We start from the raw sequence: 21284 nt of genomic DNA on the forward strand, positions 1-21284 counted from the left end.
GAAATAATGGAGGAAAAGAAATTGCACATTTAAAACTGCAGAGCTACACCATTTGTATAATCTTTAAGTTGTGACCCAAATGAGAGACGCATCTGTAATAATGGCAAAATGATAAGCCAAGATAAAATAAGTACAGAACTGAAACTAGAAGGGAAGTTTCTCATGACAGATAAGAATAAATCATTTTAAAGTTTGGGAAGATGGACACTAGCCAGAAGAAACTGCAGTTATTAAAGAAATATAATGCATGTAATCAGTGATAACGAAGAAATATTTAATGAAAGTACCTGCTGATAATAGTGCAACTGACTTAAATGAACTTCTAGCAGAGAAAAGTGAATTTAGAGCAGAGACACCAGATGACATGGAAAACCTCAGGTACATCCTCTCTGTGCTGATCCTGCTTGAGGCTATGTGCAGGGAACTGGTAAGATGGATCAGGATGGCCATGGATGAGGCTAAATTCAGTTTCTTTTATGTGTTCTGGAAGACTGAAGTCTTCAGCCATACTCTCTGAGACTTGATTCTGTGATAACAACACCAATGCTATTAAATTAAATTTTCTTTCTCTCTCTTTCTTTCTTTCTTTCCTTCTTTCTTTCTTTCTTTCTTTCTTTCTTTCTTTCTTTCTTTCTTTCTTTCTTTCTTTCTTTCTTTCTTTCTTTCTTTCTTTCTTTCTTTCTTTCTTTCTTTCTTTCTTTCTTTCTTTCTTTCTTTCTTTCTTTCTTTCTTTCTTTTTTTCCTGTTCATAGAGGTTTTATTTGAGGTAAGGACAGGGTGTCCCTGTACCCCAGGTTGAGACTGACTATTTATACACTCAGCAGCATGCTGTAATACACATCTGTTGATTCCCATGTACACATACTTGCACTAAAGCACAGAGGCTGATAGCAGTTCAAAGTAGTGATTTACATTGTGATGGCTTATGATGCTTACTTTGCATGTTATTATTGTTGCTATTTAAATAAACACCCTAAAGTTTATTTCAGACAACACAGAAGTGCTATAGTTCCCATAAAAAAGTTGGTAGGAAGATTTTGTTTATTTAGAGGTAAAATACTATACTTATTCAAGATATTTCACACTTTCTTTTGTGGGCATTTTTATTTCTCTGGAACCAAAACCAGTTCCTAGTAAACTTGTTAGAAATCTTTCAATTGGTTCCAGAGGGACTCGTATCAAATTTACTGAAGTTTTTGAAGCTGCCAAGTTTTATAAAGTTGACAGTCTAGGATTTGCTGGGTGTGTGAGGTGGTGAGGTGGAGAAAGCCAAGACTTCCTTGGGGACTTTGCATAATAAGTGCAATAATATGATGAAATCACGTTAATTATTAGGGTATCAAGCAGGTTAGTGGGTCTGTCTGGTGACTACTTTAGAAAATGCTTGTGTAATAATATAGGAAATAGGGGGAATAAACAAGAGGAGCTGCAATCTTGATCCATGAGGAGCAATGTGACTGAACTAGCAGAACAGATGTGGAGGAAGGACAGGGAAGAGGAAGAGGCAGCTGCTGTGTACCAGGTTCAGACACTCATGCTGCAACCTGGACTGTGGAGGGAGGTGGACATACTGGTGGTCTGTGAGTAATACTAAAAGGGGAGAAGCTCAGGAGCTCTGTCATTATGTCTGCATAGCACAGACCACCAAAGAGATCGGGTAGGTGAGGGTTTTTATTAGCTAGAAGGGTCCAGGGATGGTGGTGATGGGAAATTCGAAATTATCAGTCATCAGCTGGAAGAGAATAAACAAGAATGCCGACTGCCCAATGTGTTTTGCAATGCACTTTGGACAAAGCTTTGAAACACTGGGAGAAGCCATTGAAGGGAAGCTGTTCTGTTTGATACCAATTCTGGGAGAGAAACTGTTGTAGAATAGGGAGAGAAAAGTCAACGTGAGTGAGAATTCCCATGGGATGGTAGAGCTCATGTTTTAGGAAAGGAAAGAAGTAGCCTGAAAGGATTAGGACAACAGGGTCAAGAGAGTGAAAAGGGACTGGAGGCATAAGCTCTTGAAAAAGAAGTCTGGAGAAAAGAAAGAAAAGGAATTGGATGTTCCACAAAGATTCAATAAAAGGGAACAAATTCAAATCGTGACCACACAAAAGAAGGATAAAAGCATAGTAAAATAAATCTGTCTCAGTTATAAATTCCTTATTTATATCAAGCAGAAGAAGTAACCATGTAGAAGAATAAAACTGGTTCGGTTTATTAAGAACAAATGCAAAAGAATAGCAAAAGATACAGAGAAAAAAAAAAAAAAAAAAAAAAAAAAAAAAAAAAGTCAAGGTAATTAATTTGGTCCAGTTTCAAGAACAATCATTAGCAATAACAGAAATTGTTTTAGGAGTATATTACCACTGAGAGCATCTTCCAGGAAAGGGTTGCTCTACCGCTTACCAAATTACGTCAGTCTTCACTAGTTGCATAAATAGCGTATGGAAAACTCAGCATAGAGCAGAGAAAGGACAAACCACAGAGTACTTCACCTAGCAGGGGTCTCCAGGTTAGCTGTGCCTGAGCAGTGATGGGCTTGGAGACTGGAAGAACTGGTAAAATAAGTCTCAGCCCTGCTAGAAGGTAACGTTGAGAAGCTGAAGAAGATAAATGAGAGAGTGTGTGGGGGGAAAATAATAGAAAAATTATCTTTAAAAAGGTGGGGTGGCTACCTAAAGGAAGAGACCTGTCACAGGTTTGCAGATCATTTTTGTTCCTAGAGAACTTACAGACGAATAATCAAATGTTTTACATGTACCTGGAGGGAAAGTACAAATAGCACTGGACATGGATTTGTCGGAACTATTCAATGTCCTATAACAAGAGAGTAGAACTTTGGGATAAAAGAAAAGGAGCAGGTGCCCTACATTTTCAGTTTAAGAAACTAGCCTACTGTAGAAAGACCCCTCTATAAGCAAGCTAGAGAGCAGCAAGCTTGTCTTTAGTGTAAATGGCATGGGGTAGCTGCAGGGCTGGATGGAAGAGGTAATTACCAAGTGCCTACTGCTGTTGGATAGCCAGATGTCTGCATTGCAGAAGAGTTTATTTTAGATACTATTTCCATTTTCTTTTCTTTTCTTTTTTTTTCAGTAATAACCTGGATTATATATTGGAGAGTATGCTTGTTAAATTTGCTGTTTTTACAAAGCTGAGAATGAATTACAATAATGCTGGAGATTAGAATTCAAAATGGTCTTGACACGTGGCAGCAATGGTTGGGGGAATAAGGTAATGCTTAACAAGTGTAAGTGAATGGTGCTGTGCTTAGGCAGAATAGTCACATGTAGCACAGATGGTTAAATGGTGGTTTTTGAAATTTTTTGAAAAAAAGTCATGAAAATTACATGAGTAAATATAATCAAGTTGTTATGAAAAAGGTATGGATGGATGGAAAGACATATAGCCTACAAAATGTGTGGAGTAATTCATCCAGGGGTTTGGAATGAGCTGGTCTTTCAGGTCCCTTCCAACCCAAACCATTCTGTGATCTGTTGTACTCGTGTTGTGGGTTAGCCCTGGCAGGCAGCTCAGCACCACACAACCACTTGCTCGCTCTCCCCAGATGGGATCGGAGAGAGAATCGGAATGGTAAAAATGCAAGAACTTATGGCTTGAGATAAAGACAACTTTACCCCAGCTTTTATTGCTGAGCATAACACCACACGGTATGGGATCTCCCTTTGGCCAACCTGGGTCACCTGTCCTGGTTCTCTCTCCTCCCAGCTCCTCTTGCACCCCCAGGGCAGCATGAGCAGCAGAAAAACCTTTAGCTCTGTGTAAGTAAGCCCTGCTCTGCCACAACTGAAAACATTGATGTGTTACCACCACTATTTTCATCAAAAATCCAAAAGACAATGTCATACGAGTCTCTACAAATAAAATTTGAAAGAAAAAAAAAAAAATAGGAGAGAAAAAATTTCAGCTATGTAAAAAACTTGTATTTACACAGATGGAGGGAAAGATCTAATCCCTGTGTCCAGTAGGTTAAGGTGCTTAAGTGCTGAAGAGAAAGGACTGGTTTAGACAGTGGAGAAAGATTTCTCACAGTAAGGACAAATCTCTTACAGCAGGTTACTTGGGAAGCTGAGAAGTATACTGGATGTCTTTCAAAACATAGAAAATGTGCAAAAATTACATAAATGTAGTTTTTTTTTCACCAGCAGTTTGGAGATGACCTACTGTGGACCTTATCAGCAATATCTGCTGTGATTCTCTGCTGAGTGTGTTACAGTGCTGTGTATTATTAGTATGACACAATGCATTTGTAAATATAAAGCTTGTGAAACAATATTTTACTCTTAATTAAAATTGTACTTTTTTTTTATTATTATTCTTTCAGTGTGTGCAGAAGCTTACGATCCTGATGAGGAAGAAGATGACGCAGAATCTAGGGTATTTAATGCTTTGAGTTAAATACTTATTTTTTCAGTTCTTAAGCATTAAATTTAGGAAGAAAATAGGGCTGATTATTTAAATTTTATGTAACCAACATTACCATTCCTTTCCAAAAGCATCCTTATTATACTCTTCTTTAATAATTTGTAGGGTTTTCACACTAAAGGAACATTTAAAAATTCTCTGTAGTAGTCACCCATGTAGGACACAGTTAAATAATATTTTACTCTACCCGTGATCCATGGTTTGTTATGGAAACATTTTTATGCAATTACATTTGCCCAGAGAGTGCCTGTTATTAAAAATAATTCAATAGTGTCCTTGCAACCTTGCAGTATTTTAATCAGTATTAAAGTATGTACATAAGGCAGAGAAAAGATAAAAGATAAAATCACCAAGATTATCAGATGTGGAATGCTAATCAAATAGATTTGCTTAAGTCACCATTTTAAAGGCATTTACTTATTTTTTAATATGAAATAACATGACTTCTAAGGCTGGTCTATGTTTTTGTATTCTACCTACTTTCTGGCTAATAAAAGTGGAAAAAGGTTATCATAAGCTTATGAGTTAAACTCATAACTTGACTGATAGTCGCATTAACAAGCCATGGGTAATTTAGTAAATCTCTATTCAGTCATACGATGTGAAGTCTGTCATTTACACTGTTAAACCTCTGATATAAATTTATCACAGAGATTATTTCACAAATATTCTTTAGGAAGAAGTCATGGCAAATGGATAACAGTGGTGCTTTGGTTTTGTTTTTTCTTCTATAGAACATATATGCTTAGACAGTAGCAGAATAATGTTTATGCAAAAATTTTTGAAATAAAGGTATCTGGAATGGCTTGTGAAATGTACTGGATTCTACAGATGTGAAGATCTTGTTAGTTAAAATACAGACATGCTTCATTTGCTCATGCTGTGGTGATACAGTGTTATCACTGAGTATTTACTCAAATCCTGGAGGTTTTGGAAGGAAAATGTTATGAAGCATGGAAAAAAAATATTGTGCAAAATACTTATGTGAATTAGCTCAGCCCTTCAATTAATTGCTGCTGTAAATAACCACTTTAAAGGTTTTTCTATTCTATCCCTCAGATCATTCACCCTAAAACAGATGATCAAAGAAACAGGCTGCAAGAGGCTTGCAAGGACATTCTTCTTTTTAAGAACCTAGATCCGGTAAGAGATTCTTTATAATGAACAAGATTTAGCAATGTTGATGAGAATTAATTCTCATGAAGTTTTGAATAGAACTTGCAGATATGACTTTTTTAAGCTCATATGTATGCCTTTTTGACCGTTTCGTAATCTCCAGAAGTGTCATTTTGATGACTGTTGTCAGTTTTAGTATATATATGTCTTGAAGTATGTTAATTTGAATGTATGTATTAATATGATTGTGCTGTATCTTATTTTCTTATTTTAAAACTATTTTGCTTTACATTAATTTATGGAAAGTCATTGGGTAATCAGAACCTTTAAATTGTTTCTATTAGTTACTTTCTATCCTCCAAAAGTGTACTGAGTGCACCATCAAAACCTAAAATTACTCCCAAAGCCTATGTTTTAGCCATAGATGTAATTGAACGAGCATCTTAAGAAATAGAGGGAAAAAGGCAATAGATGTTTACATTATTACTTCACTTAACATAGACAGTGTAAAAACACTACGGATAATTTTCATCTGTGCAGATAATTTCCTTCTATTGTCCATAAAAACATTTCTGAGCTTTTAAGAAAGCTTAAGTACAGTGAATGAGTGACCTGGATCAAACAAAGGTGCTCATACTACAAAGATGCACTGGGTTGTTTCAGGGAAAGGTGAGTGTATCAATCAAAACATGCATACTGAGGTTGGGATGACTCACAGCACACCGAATGCTTTCTTGGGAGCATTGATTCAGCACTGTCAGGGGAGCAGGGGGAATAATTACGTAGAGTTTTAAGCATGAGAATGAAAAGTTTTAAATTTAATTCAAGAGGGAGCTAATGGAAAGACCAGCCTGCGGCTCTGTTTGAAAGCCAGGTGCAGTTTCAGAGAATGCAGTTTAATTCATGCTGTGCGTTCCCAGCTCCTGCTTCTGTCTGCACAAAAGCCGAGCTCTAACCCAGGGTAGCCATCCCCACAGGGGCCCGAGGAGCGGTGAGCCAAAGACCCCATCAGGGCTTTGCAAAGCCATAGAGTCAGAGCTGTAGGAGGGCATGAAGAGTCCTAACATAGGAAGTAAAATGTGTGCATTCTTGGGACTTCAGGGAACCTGACTTGGGATCTCCTGATTCTCCTGCTGTTTAATGGGTAGCTAACTAGCTGTTCCACTATACTGGTTTGAGCTAAAATTACCCAATTTTTGTCCCTTCCACTATTGAATTATTATTATTTATTTATTTTCATAACTTCAGGGACACAAAGAGGTTTGGAGACATCTGCTCTGGACATGAAATTGGTTTATTTTATATTTTCCTTGTTACTGCTGTGTCCTGGCTTCCACTTGGCTGGACACGTGTTACATTAGCTTGCCAATGGCATGTTGGCAAATCCCTCCTGTTTAGTCTCGGAGCATTTCTGTCCTACAAGCCCTGTGACCTAACAGATTATCATTTGCTCCTAAAATCTGTTGTGATGTTAATTTGGGGCTACTGCTTTCCTGAGTTTGGTTTTACCCAGTTTCTTGGTGGTATCTGCTTATTATATCAGTCCTCCGGATAAGATGCAGTTTATTTTCCAGTGCCAACTACATTTTCTGCCTCAGTGTTCACCAGCCACTTGGTCTGCAGGACAGGGATGTGTTGGCTCCCTACCAGCTATATGGTAACATTGACATAGATGACATAAACACAATATGTAGATGTAGAATATGGAGCTGTTCCAGTGTGGGCACTTCATATGGCTTCTTTAAGGAGTTGTAAGGGATCACTGCCCCTGTTGCTGGAGGTATTCTAGGAACTGTGTTGCTGTACTGATGATACATTGTCCCCTTGAATCTTTCTCCTTGCTTCTGAATCAGTTACTTGTAACTATTGATAGTTCCCATGGTCAGTTCTTGGTATCTGGCAGAAGGCTTCCTAGCTGAGCCCCTCCCTTGTGGGGTTCTGCCTTGAAATCTGTTCCTGGGATTTCCCAAGTCTTTTCTTGTTTACCCACCTTTGCTCAGGTTTGTGTCCGGTGGATTACGAACACTTTCTTCTAGTTTAAATCCTTCACAGACCGTGTTCTGGGAAGTCAAAGAAGGCATTTGTAAAGGCATTTTTTATTATAGTAACTTTACTCATAAAAGACATTGGAAAGCTGCTGGGCTCTGAAGATAGCAAGGATATTAAAATGTAGCCTTCTTTAGCCTGGCTTGCTTCTTCTATTGAGCCAAGATCTGCAGTCCCCAGGGGAGTTCTCCCACTCCTCCTGCTTGTTCTGCTTCTAGGCAGTGACTCAAGAGCTCTGTGACTCTGGTTGCAACGATTTAAATTTTCTTATCCCAGATCTCTTCATCACCTCTGCCTCTCCACCCCACAGCACAGGTGCGTGCAACGCCGGCTGATGAAATTTACTGGCATATTAGCAAAAAATTTAAAAAGCTCTTTCATCTTAGAGAGATGTTATCTTCAGCTGCTAAGGCTAAAGTCTCTGGAACAGAAGTCAGGCCATGTATCTAGCGTCTCATGCTCCCACTGTGTTTTTTTTTTGTTTGTTTGTTTTTTATTGCCTTGAACTTCAGCTTCTTCCTGCTATAGTTATGTGTATAAAGAACATTGTTGCAGAGGTCAATGAGTAGAAGGGAAGAAAGAATGTAAAGTGCTTAATGGCTTTTCCCTGATGGCCTTTTAGCAAGGTGTCAAACACCATTCCTAGGTAGGGCACTGCTCTGAAATGCAGCATAGCAGCATGTCCTGAGGCACGATCAGAATTGTGTTCAGTACGTGATTCTGGATGGAGTTCACATTTTGTTAAAAGTTTATCCTACCCTGCCACACCGTATTTTAATGTGAATGAAAAGATAAGATAAGGGTATCATAAAAGCAGAAGGAGAAGCTGCAGTAGTTAGGAGGTGACTTACAGTACTGCTCAGCATTTTAATTGAAGAGCCCATTTGACAAGACACGAGGCCTCACATAAAAGTAAAAAACAACCACTTGAATATGAGACAAAATGAGAGAGAGGACACAAAGATAACCTTCAGGCTCTGAGACAGTTTAGGACTTTCTAAACACATAACATTGTCTTAAGCCTGCATTTACCTGATAGCAGTGTTTAAATATTAGATAGGTAAACTTATGGACAAGTATTTATAAATATAAATATTTCACATTATGGCTCTGATGGAAAATGGAGCATAGTATAAAGGAGCATTAGGCTCTGGTACAATTCCCTAAGCAGCAATCTCTGCTTTAAAGACCAACTCCTATAAATCCCTTGTAAAGTTCCTTGAATTATCTTGGAACTTTCTTTAACTTTGTGGGTTGCCAAGGATGTGACTGGTCAGTTAATATCAGTTTAGCAAAGCACTCCTGAGTTTACTCCTTTAAATAAAAAACATTAAAAAACAAAACAAAACAAAAACAGTATTTTAGCATTTCTTTCACCTTTCTGGGGCTTAATCTCTTCCCATTTAGTTGGGGTCACTCTATAGCAGTTTTAGCTAGCGTGTAACAGTACTGAAAAAGTTCCTGGAAGAAGAATATGCATTGAAACGTGTGCAACAAGATGAGGGAAGGAGGTTTTCCAGGGTTCTTCAGCTACTTTTTAGAGAACTAAATCAGGAAAGAATCGAGAAATTCCAGGAGCAGAGCTGTAGGGATGGGTGAATTAAATGAGAGAAAGGTGCGTGTCCGTTTCTCTGTCCCCACACTATTATTCTAGCTGACATTAGTTTAACTTATTTCTCTTCTAAACATCTCTTCTGTTGTTCTTACCAGAAAGCCTCTTTCTACCAGACCACATTATTATTTATTGTTTATTAGTCTTTGTTGTGTGCCACACCACTGCCCAGAAATCCTAGCATTACTTTTGTTCTCCCAGGATTGCCACATTGTGCTAGACCGCTTGCTCTTCATGCATGCCCAAGGCATATTCCCACACCTTCTCCTTTGTTCTACTGAGACTGGAGGTAACTGGCAGTGGAGTCAGAAGCTGCACGCCTCTTTCTGTTAGGGTCCTCTTTTCGTCCTCTTTGTTTCGTGCCCTCTTTCCCCTTCCCCTTCACTTTGATTAAGCCAGCAAGGAGAAAAGAAGATGACCAGATGCCTTGGGCCATTACTGAGGATGAGCCCCAAGTTGCTGTTACTAGATTTTGTTTCTGTGCGTGCACCCAAGAGTTGTTTTATCACTGAGAGGAAGGGCAGCAGCTCATCTACTGGCCAACACAGCCTTCTACAAGTTACTCTTTTGGTTTTGTCTTTTAAGAGTAAACTTGGCTGATGCTGATTAACAACAAGCTATGTGGTTTGTCTGGTATAGGCTAGATATGGCCCATAGGCAGCAGTTTAATAAATAAAAAAAAAAAGCAACTGATGAATCAACCTATTATCAGAGTAACTGAGAGGCTGAAGGGACTGATACCATTGAAATTGTGCTGTACCCTTGCACTTTAAGTCTGAACCTTTTCTTTACCAAAAATCCACAAACAATTTTAGATCTCTTTTGTTTCAGATAAATTTTATTTTGGACATCTTTGCCCTGCTAATGCTTGTAGAGAATATTTCAAATATGATCTGACCCTTAAAAGGTAATCAATTATACATATTCTCCATAAATATGCAAGAGCAATTTCTGGGCATATTGCCACTCATTCACCTGGGGAATTATTATAAGAGAGCACAAATAATGATTAATCAATTAGAATTGATTAAGTCAAGGGAGGATGAAAGCAAGCATAATGCGGCCATGTTTTATGAATAGTGGACTCTTATGCTTAAGGCCAAAGCACTCATCGAAAAGTGCCACTAACCAAAGGTTCTCATAATATTTTTGCATTCTTATTTTTTTGGTGAAAAATTAGGACTACAGATGTTGGAGCAATTAAAGCGAGTATGTATATATGAGTGAGAGAGCCCAGAATGCCTGAACACGTTAATAATCTGCTTTCATAGGTGGCACAAAGCTTTTTGCAAACTAATGGGTTCCCAAACAAATAGAATTGCTTTTAACCCTCTCTTTTTTCCCTAAGACAAAGTTAACATTCACATTGTATCTGGTGAACAGGGAGTCTCTCCACCTGGCCTATGATCAGTTATTGAAGATGTTCTATAACAGAACTGCCTTCATCATAAGGTGCCTTCATCATAAAGATTTTGAAACTGCTGCAACTTGGTATTACCTCTGCTTTTTTAATTATTTTTTTAAGCAAACTGCTAAAAAGAGTAAGCCAACTTACTCAGAGGGACTAGTTACAAAATATAAGAAGTGTAACTGGGCCTAACTTGATGGGCATATGTGGGATATGTCACAGGCAGAATATAACAACTATATATTAATGTATATGTTATATATTAAATATAACTATGCAGAAGAAGTTTAGGGTAAACTCTTAAGGAAAACACTGATTACTCAAAAATATTTATCATACATCTAAATATAAATTATATAATTATTTGGTAGTGAAGAAATAAATGCCTTTTGATTAGTTTACAAGTAGATATCACACAAGGGAGCTAAATATTTTTAGGTAGATCAATGGTGCTGCTAACATTTATATCAGAGTTCCAGGGGAGTATATGTACATGGTTTTTGTTCTGCAAAACAAACATGTAGAGCTGGAGACATGAATTCTGTAATTTACTCTTCATCTCCAAGATCCTGGCTTATTGATTTATTGTTGTTTTTTTGTGTTGTTTTGTGTTTGTTTGGTTTTTTTATTCTCATGGTTTCACTGCCCATGTTTTGCTGAATTATTCTGTCTCTTTTTTTCTCCCTATTCTGGTACTCTGTCTGTTTCACTGCATTTGTCATCCTGATTTTCAGTGGTGCTCATGTCCTACTTTCCATTTTATCCGCAAAGCCTTGATTGATTCGGAATTGGTGGCACTTTCTCAGACAGCAAGAATTTGTATCAGCAATTCAAACATCGATGCTCCTTGGAAGCCTCAGAGTTTAAGAGCTCTTGAAATGAGTGTGGAAAACTTTGTTCTTTTCCCTCTACAAAATAGCTCACAGTAAATCTGTAAGCTGATATTCAGCAGACACACATCTGGCACAGTGGTAGCAAATCACTTGGTAGTTTGGCAGTTAAAAGCTATTGGCATTTGGAAAGGACGTGTTGTGGTCAGTCAGCTCTTCAGACTGAATCAAAAGCTCTTTTTCAAGGGCACCCTGATGACTGGATGAAGTTTAAGTTGTGCTCAATGTCCATTATCTAACTGATATTTTTTTTCAAGGAATTGTATTGAGATGTAATTGTCATATTTGTTTTCTTGACTTTGAAGAAGTTGAGGCTAAAATACAATTTCTGAATAATGTAACATTCATCTGAAGGACAATAGTTACTTTATGTGATGCAAAATGAAAGTCAGGAGATGCAGGAGTGATTATTTGTATTTTTTCACATGATCTGGCAAGAAGGGTGGAACCGGACACTGTTGCAGGAGGATTTCCTTAGTAAACCAGTTATCATGGTTTTGTTCTTCTGAGTCTCATGACATGTCTTGTGTTAGCAACTGATTTTAATTGTCACACATTTTTTTTTACATTTCAGATATGAAAATACAATACATCGGGCTTACACACATTATTTTTGCACGGGTGTCACTACAAGCCTAGATTCATAAAGGTACTTGGTACCTAACTTTCACTTTAGGCACAGTAAAATAATTCCTAACTCTGAGAGATTCATAAAACCTCTGCTTAGGTGCTGTGAACCACTATGTGGTTCAAAGGGACCATGATGATTACCAGTCATGTTTTTGACATTAAAATTTGGCTTTTATGCTAGAGTCTCATGTAGCCACCATGGGAAAAAAGAGAAGAGGAGGCAATTACTTTTTGCCACAGGTGTAGTGTTTAGGGTACTTTCACACATGAAGACTGTCAGAGAGCATCAGGCTCCTGTTGAAATGTTGCTGAAGAGCACCTCTGTAACTGCCAGTGAGGAGAGCTCCCTGGAGCACAGTAAAGAGGATAAACTAGCAGAGACATTACAATTGGGGCAGTTTGTGTAGATGGGAGCTTGAAGGCGGCCTGGAAACAGTGCATGAGAGAATGTGGGACTGTTAGTGCAATAACCATGATGATGAGCCACAGGCAGTGCTCCCCAGCACCAGCTGGACCAGTCAACCATAGCACATCAGAAGTTTCAACCCAGATCCAGAGGTAGGATACAGCCATCTGTGTCTTGGGCTCCTGAGAGTGTCTAGCATCTCTCCTGAAGGCTGGGGGGCGATGTGGGAGATGTGCTGCGGTCAGAGTGAGGAGCTGCCAGGTGGAGGATGCATAGCATCAGGCAGGACAGGAGCTTGACGGGATCTTTGAAAAGTCCACTGCAAAAATGAGAATACCTTTCTACAGCAGATGGAGGCACCAATCCGTTGACCAGACTTGTTCTCACTTGAAGATTCTTACTCTATAAGAGATTCTCTAGGTACTCAAACTTATCCTACAAAAGATCCAGATCAAGGATGATGGATGCAAAAACCATTAAGACTCATGCTGCTGCTCATCCATCAACAATGATACTGCCAACAATGATGTATGCTGGCTGATGCTGGTGAGGGAGCTGATGCTCCTTGACATTCCTCTTTCCAAATGGTTAGGGACCCAAGGGAACGGCATGGAGCTGGGACAGGGGAGGGTCAGGCTGGGGGTTAGGGAAAGGTTCTGCACCCAGAGGGTGGTCAGGCACTGGGACAGGCTCCCCAGGGCAGTGGGCATGGCACCAAGCTGCCGAGTTCAAGTATTTGGACAACGCTCTCAGACACATGGTTTGATTTTTGGGTGGTCCTGTGTGAGCCAGGAGTTGGACTCGATGATCCTTTTGGGTCACTTCCAACTTGGGATATCATACGGTGGTTATGATTTTAAATCCACACCTGAAAGCAAGGATGATGGAAACAGTAACTATGGCTTGTTTAGTAAATCGTTTTGTGAAATTGTTAGAATAATGACACTGTCTTTCTAACAATTGAGCTTAATGACTTTTAGACAGAAAGGCAATAACTACTGCCTTTCAAAAGGGAAAAAAAAAAATCTTTATAAAGAGTATCTTGGTACCTGACCTTGGTTTATATTGTGAATGCATCTTTCAGAAAACCTGATTTCTTACTCAGCCTCTTCATTCTTAAGGAAGTTAAAGTATTTTCTCTTTCACAAAGGATGGTGTTAAAAGTGTACTTTCATGGCAACAACACAAGATCCCCATAACTTTCCCCAGAATGTTCTTTTCTCGACATTTACATGCTTCATTATTCAGAATGCTGCTATTAATCAGGGTATTTAAATAAATATTAGAGAGAATAAAATTTCACATACTTTAAACTTTGGTTTTGGCACTTTATATTCGTAGAGTATATCATCCTTAAGATAAAGAAATATTTTGTTATGTTTGAATAAGCTGTATTAAGACAATGAAATTCTAGCAGAAGTCACAGCTCACACAACACACATGTTCAATACTTCCGTTTCTCTATAAATCTTATTTCTATTACAATTTTATCGTTTCAATAAAGTATCATTCTTTGAATATGGATTACCAGATTGACACAGCATTACACATAACAGATATAAACATTTCAATAAAAAAAACTCCTGGTTTTATTTTATAAGTTATCTCATAAACCAGAACTGCTTTTAAAAAGTAATGCATTCAGACTGGGCCATTTTACAAAATACTGGAATTAATTTTGCATATGATAACAGATCTACTTTTTAATTTTGAAATTACCCAGCTTTATCCTTTCAGAGCAGCTATGGAGAGTGCCAGTAAGCTGAGCCTCAGTTTGGCAGGGAATCAAAAGGATTCACATAGAAGCAAGCTAGGCAAGCAGCTTTTGTGACTCTTACGGTGAGAGTAAGAACCATATGCCTGGTTTGGCTGTTGCACTCTGCTCTATCATTATTCTACGTAGAAAGTTTTAGGGTTAGGTCCAGTTGTCTTTAAGTTAGTTGCAGTTTACCAAGAAACTTAAAATGTGTGTTGTACTTCAGCATATAATAAGCAGTTATTTTAGCTCTCAAATGTATTAACTTCAAGTGGTTAGAACAGTTTTTAAAGGGGAGTTGTATTTGTGAATTCTACTTCGCTGTCTAAAATGTCATAGATTTACCTACCAGAAAAATCATTAGTTTTGGTGAGCTTGGTTCATACTTACAAAACTGAAAATGTTCTTAGTACCAAGAAAGGTACTAAGTAGAGACACAGTTAAAAAGATTTCTTTCTGGCCTAGGTATATTGCATGATGTCTTACTATAGTTTACCATGATCTGCACTGAGGATGGATGCTGCCCATCTGTTGTTCTTTGTGCCCACACACAATAAATTCATTCTGTAAAGTAAAATTGTATTTGGCTGCTTCCATTTTTAAATAGGATCTGATAATGCAGTGCTACTGATATTTTTAAAAGCGTTGTGTAAGTGAAGAAATTCAATAGATTAAAGATGGAATTAATTCCATCTAACCTTATCTATCTAAAACTTAAGTATCTAACTTGGAGGTATAGTAGCTCTCTCTATCATTGATGGGAAGAAGAAGGGACCTCTAGAGAATGATTCTGAGGTATATGGTATGGTTATCTCTGCCCATGGACTGCAGAAGGGCTCTAGAGGACTGACTTTGGCTGGTTTTGTTTGGAAAGGTAAATGGCATTTTGCAGTGGTTGGAAATGCTAAGAAAAGAAGCATTGTGAAATGCATGAGGATCTCAATCTACAGGCTTTTCCATATTGTGTTTTTCAGTAGAATCTGTTTGTTCCAGTGCAATACATACTTAATAAGCTTCAAAAAGTAGATGATAATTTTGTGCTTGTTCTCAGTGTTTTAAGTATACTGCTGAATAAACTGACAATAAAACATGATTTATTATGTTACCTTTTAGGATTCATATCAGTTTACAGAAGAGTTGCATTTGTTGGTTGTTTTTGTGTTTTTTTTTTTTTTTTTACACGAATAATTAAGCTCTAGCAGGTTTACAACATACAAGACAAATTCTATAATTAGTGGTTTGTTTTTGTTAACAGACAGTCATAATTCAGAAGGTGACATTTTGTGAATCTGTTACCATTTCCCTCTAGACATTCATATTCCATTCAGTTTAATAAAGTATTTTTATAACCATGTGTACATTCCTCCTTCCCAACAAGTCTAGCATTTACTCAACCAAAGTGCTGCAGGTGTTGTATAATTTAGATTTTCAAAATACTTCGCAATCATTTTGAAACTTTTGGTTCTAAAAAATATTTCTAAAGGCAAAACCAGGTAAGTGTATTGCTTGCAATAAGGGACAAAAATACGTAATTGTGAAAGGTGAAGTTCTGTTTCTGTGAAAGGTGAAACCACCTTTGGATGCTCATGAGCAATTTATTTCACAGTTAAGATCTGTGTTGTCGTTAGAGATAAGAAAGGAAGATGGGATCTGAACACTGGAAGAAGAAAAAGCTAACTCTAAATAGTAAATAAAAATTATCTTCCTGGTTGATCCACACATTTCTGTAGCATGAACATTTCTGTGTCCCTAAGTATTTTCTGCATATTTGGGAGGTGGAGCAGTTAGTTAATTTGAAGAGTAAGATTTTGAAAGCAGATAACAATTACTTGTCTTTTTCCATGTTCTTTTAAACAGGAGCAGATGTCTCAGGTGTTGGATGCAATGTTTGAAAAGCTGGTTGAAGGAGGGGAACATGTCATTGATCAAGGGGATGATGGTGACAACTTCTACGTCATTGATAGGTGAATGCTGTCTTATAGCACAAAGCATTATGCAGAAAGTCTGCTGAAAAAGATCTGTTTCTCTATGTACTTGTACTTGATTCTTACTCATTTGCATGGAAGAAAGAAAACAGAACAAATGTGATCCAGCAGAACAGTATCTGAGCTTTGGAAAGTGGTGTTTGGAACTTATTCACATGATTTATCAACACGTACTATAGAGATACTCAGCGCTGAATAAAGCAATAGCTAAGCATCGGTCAGTGAGGGTAACTGTGTCATGTTTTACAAGATACCAGATTTTGTTGCTTTCCCAAAACAAAAAGAGTTATTAGTTTGTATCACACAATCTCTTTATATCAGAATCTTACATTGTTTTTCACATGTATTCGTTGTGTCCTGATCTCTTCTAATTATTACCTTATAAACTACTATTTTGAAAGTTAAATAAATGGTATTATTCCTTTAATGGTCATATCATAGCAATATGTTACATTTGCATGTAGTATGGTTAAAATGTAATTAAGAAACATGAATACTGTGTTTGATCTTCATTTTTAATGAATACAATTCTGGTGATCAATAGATCACAGTAAAACTAGTCTATTTCTACAAAGAGTTACTGTCAAAACTAGTAACCTTATCCTTCCCTTTAAAGAGGAACTACTGTTATTACTTACTGAAGTGATTGAGATGTTTCTGCAAGGTGCTTAATATAATTCAGGCAAGCAAAATTATATTTGCCTGTGTTTCAAATGCTTTTTTTTTTTTTTTTTGAATTCATATAAAAATATAGTGAGAGTACTTAGCAAAGAACAGACCTCAATTCTACTCACTGTGTCTATATATTTTATTAACAGAGGGACATACGATATTTATGTAAAATGTGATGGCGTTGGGAGGTGTGTTGGCACCTATGATAACCGAGGAAGTTTTGGTGAGTTGGCCTTAATGTACAATACACCCAGAGCAGCTACAATTATAGCTACCTCTCCTGGTGCCATCTGGGGTTTGGTAAGTGAAATGCTTGTGTAATGTATTATTCATTTGTTTTAAATATATTATATAAATTGCACTGATATGCTACCACAGCATCAAAAAAAAGATTCTAGAAAGTTTTAGTATTAAAACTTCTGAGAACTCCTGACACTGTCTTTTTCCAGAAACTGCAGAAGCAAACCTGAGGCTCAAGAAAACACTGAGTTGATTTTTTTGTTTGTTTGTTTTTAAAAATCTTGTTTTATTCTATTTTGATGGTAATTTCCCAAGTTACAAAATGGTTTCCCACATCTTGATAGGAAATGTCTTTGATTTCAGAGTAAAATTAAAATACAAATATTATTTATTTATCAGTGTTACAGTATTTGGATTTTGTCCACAGTAAAAGAACGTACAAAAAGAGTAAAATTTGGTTAGTCATTCTTCAAGACTTGTGTGTCAATTTAATGATTGTTCCCAAAACATCATTTTCCCATTGAAGCAAAATGTATATTTATTCATGCAAAATTTATTTTATTTCTTTTTTAATTTGTATGGCTCCTGGGATCATTGCAGAGTTTAGGACACTAAGAGAATAGCTTTAAATTGGACTAAGTTGTGTTGGCCAGCAATACTCACCTGTTGCACTGAAGACTTGCAAAGTATTTCACCTCTCCAGGATGTAGTCACATGAAGTTAAGAGAAGAAAACAGCATACATGTAGTTTTCCATCTGTCCATTTCACTTCAATTGCTAAATACTAAGGCAGTTTAGAGCAGCAATGAGTCTTGTTCTACTGAAAAAGCAGAAAGTGGACTTACGTAATCTAAGACCCAGCCTCATGTATTTTGTATTCATAAAATAAACTCTTTGTTTACATATCAATATAAGTGGGACTTCAGGACGTCAAAGAAACTTTGTAAATTAAATATTTAAATATTGAGGACTTCTTAAAGACCTGAAATTGTTTGTAAACCGTCAAACACTAACTTGTTACACAGAGACTCATAAATACACAATTGACCCCCAAAAGGTTAGACATTTTTTTTCCTGTTTTGAATTATATGGTGTATATTTGGGATAGCTTTTGTTCACACCACTCTGTGCTCAACATGTAGGCAACCTGTATAAGCAGATCTGTCTACTGCCTATAAGTAAACTCTATATTCTGCCAAAAGGCAGAGAAGCTTTTCACAACCTGAATGAGATCAGGAGCTTAATTTTAGGAGCTCTCGAATGACCTCTAGAGGAGTCTCTCTTTCTCAGCTGACTGTAAGAAGAGTCTAGACAGCTAGTATTATGGCTAAATTGAGTGACTATAATTGGGTAATTTGAACATCTTCAGCCATTTCTAAAGCATTTTCTACCACGAATACATTTTCTGTTACTAAACTCTCTTCTTCTCTTTGTGTTTACAGGACAGGGTAACGTTCCGAAGAATCATTGTAAAAAATAATGCCAAAAAGAGAAGAATGTATGAAAATTTTATTGAGTCATTGCCATTCCTTAAATCATTAGAAGTAAGCTTCGTATTGCATTACTTTAATGCCTGTATCAGAGATAATTGATAAGATTCTGCTTCTGCAGTCTTAAAATATGGAATTAAAATTTTCTCAACAATAATATTTGGCATACCTTTTTTGAAAAGTATATAAAGACCATACGTTGAAAAAGTCTTTGAAAAGACCATAATTTTTATATTTCTGAATTTTCATGATAAAGAACAGTTTTTAACATTGTATCAAAAATTGTATTTTTTTCTACTTTTACCTTCAATTTCTTGAGCTTAATTTTACTTGAAGTTAGAAAATAAAATTAAAGAATGGCTTAGGGAATTTCAAAATATTTTCATTTAACAACTATAGTTTTACATGCATGCTTTTCTGAAATAACTTAGATTTGGTGTATAGACTTCTTACAAAAATGGAAGCTCTGTCAACACATCTAGCTGTTAAAACTGTAGCACGCTCAGAAATGCTATTCAATAGCTCTTCCTTTTTTACTGATTATCAAAGCAGGAGAATAAAGATAGGCTGTTCTGTGTAAAGATTCATGAAAAGAAGTGTGCCCTTGTGAGGCCCCACCTGGAGTGCTGTATCCAAGTCTGGGGCCCCCAGCACAAGAAAGATGTGGAGCTGTTAGAGTGGGTCCAGAGGAGGGCCACAAGGTTGATCAAAGGGCTGGAGCACCCCTCCTATGAAGAACGGCTGAGGGAGCTGGGATTGTTCAGCCTGGAGAAGAGAAGGCTGCAGGGTGACCTTATTGCAGCTTTTCAATATTTAAAGGGGGCTGATAAAAAAGATGGAAAACAACTTTTTGCTCAGGCAAATAATGACAGGACATGGGGGAATGGTTTTAAACTAAAAGAGGGTAGATTTAGATTAGATGTTAGCAGGACATTCTTCACTCAGAGGGTGGTGAGGCCCTGGCACAGGCTGCCCAGAGAAGCTGTGGATGCCCCATCCCTGGAGGTGTTCAAGGCCAGGCTGGATGGGGCTTTGGGCAACCTGGGCTGGTGGGAGGTGTCCCTGCCCATGGCAGGGGGTTGGAATGAGATGATCTTTAAGGTCCCTTCCAAACCAAACTATTCTATGATTCTATGAAGAATAAGAAGACTTTCTAAGTACAGTATTGTAATGTTAATATTTCTTATGTTTTCTTTTTGTAAATGAAGGTATCGGAGCGTTTGAAAGTGGTTGATGTGATTGGCACCAAAGTGTACAAAGATGGGGAACAAATCATTGCTCAGGTACAGTTGCTTGTTTCTTGGTTTAGTTCTTCTCTTCCAAGAGAGAACAATTGCCATAGTATTTATAGTTTAAAACCATGTACTGTTTACGTTGTTCTTTGTCAAAAGAAACAAAATGAATCTGGCATCTAATGTGATGGCCTGAATCTGGCAGAGGTGATACTATTTCATAAGCTAATTTTTTACTTACACAGTACTCTGAAAAACATCCCTTTTTGTCGGTATCAATAAACAAGTCAACATTTTTAGAAATTCTAACTACATAAAGGAATGATTATTTGCACTAAAGAGTACTAAAGACCTACTTTGTTTTTGTTCTATATGCTCTCAGACATAAAGCTTAATTTTTAGGTAGTCCTATATTGGGCCAGGAGTTGGACTCTGATGATTCTTGTGGGTCCCTTCCAACTCACGATATTCTGAGGAAAATTTTTGGGATAGGCTACTGAGATTGTCTCAACCAAAAATATTTATTGGGTATCAGATACAGCCCTTGGAGGCTTATTTATATTGGAAAAGTCCATAAGGGAAATTATTTGGAAGTTATGCAGAGATGGAGAAATGGGAATAAGGATCTTAAAATCTTTTTTTTTTTTTTTCCCTGCTTTTTGTATAGGCTGTGTCTTTTAACGGAAAGGACTTACTATCAGTTCTGTATAGTTGTTTTGATTGTTTTGTGCCTTGAGTGTGGATTTTACATTAAAAGTGGTTTCTTTGGCAGTAGGTATGAAAAAGGTTAACTTCAAGGCACTGGCTGCCGATATTTTAATGTTGCCATGAAACTAAAATTAAATTTCACATTTCATTTACCCACTTCATTATTTTTTTTCTTCTACAGGGTGACATGGCTGATTCTTTCTTTATTGTTGAATCTGGGGAAGTAAGGATCATAATGACAAGGAAGGTAAAACATCCCTAAAACACACATAAATATATATATATATTGAAATCTTGATGTATTCTAAGTGTTACTGTTGTTAATTTTGCTTATACGACTTTGAATTAGGCAAATCTAGCACTCAATATCTCTCTCTCTTTCTTTTTCCCCTTCATATTTCAGGGTAAACCAGATGTAGAAGAGAATGGAGCAGTTGAAATAGCTCGATGCTCAAGAGGACAGTATTTTGGAGAACTTGCTCTTGTAACAAACAAACCACGAGCCGCTTCTGCATTTGCTCTTGGCACCGTAAAATGTTTAGGTATTGTTCAATAATATTTTATATCTAATATAAAATTTGATATGATTTATCTGATTTTTTTAATTGTGAACTCTGTCTTTCTTCAGAATTTAAGATTTAATTACTGTTACCCACATT

At 37.1% G+C, this 21284-nt stretch overlaps 1 protein-coding gene across 2 annotated transcripts in view; it reads left to right on the forward strand.

Annotated features, from left to right (window-relative positions):
- PRKAR2B (protein kinase cAMP-dependent type II regulatory subunit beta) overlaps positions 1-21284 on the forward strand; it is an 83822-nt gene that overhangs the window by 58641 nt on the left and 3897 nt on the right. For both annotated transcript variants that reach the window (XM_032199090.1, XM_032199098.1), the window contains 8 exons: positions 4334-4386; positions 5494-5577; positions 16156-16262; positions 17102-17255; positions 18638-18739; positions 19894-19968; positions 20807-20872; positions 21029-21167. In XM_032199090.1, the coding sequence (XP_032054981.1) occupies positions 4334-4386; positions 5494-5577; positions 16156-16262; positions 17102-17255; positions 18638-18739; positions 19894-19968; positions 20807-20872; positions 21029-21167 (780 nt within the window). The remainder of the gene's footprint in view (positions 1-4333; positions 4387-5493; positions 5578-16155; positions 16263-17101; positions 17256-18637; positions 18740-19893; positions 19969-20806; positions 20873-21028; positions 21168-21284) is intronic.

This window comes from Aythya fuligula, chromosome 1 (assembly GCF_009819795.1).
Source record: "Aythya fuligula isolate bAytFul2 chromosome 1, bAytFul2.pri, whole genome shotgun sequence".
Lineage (NCBI taxonomy): Eukaryota > Metazoa > Chordata > Aves > Anseriformes > Anatidae > Aythya > Aythya fuligula.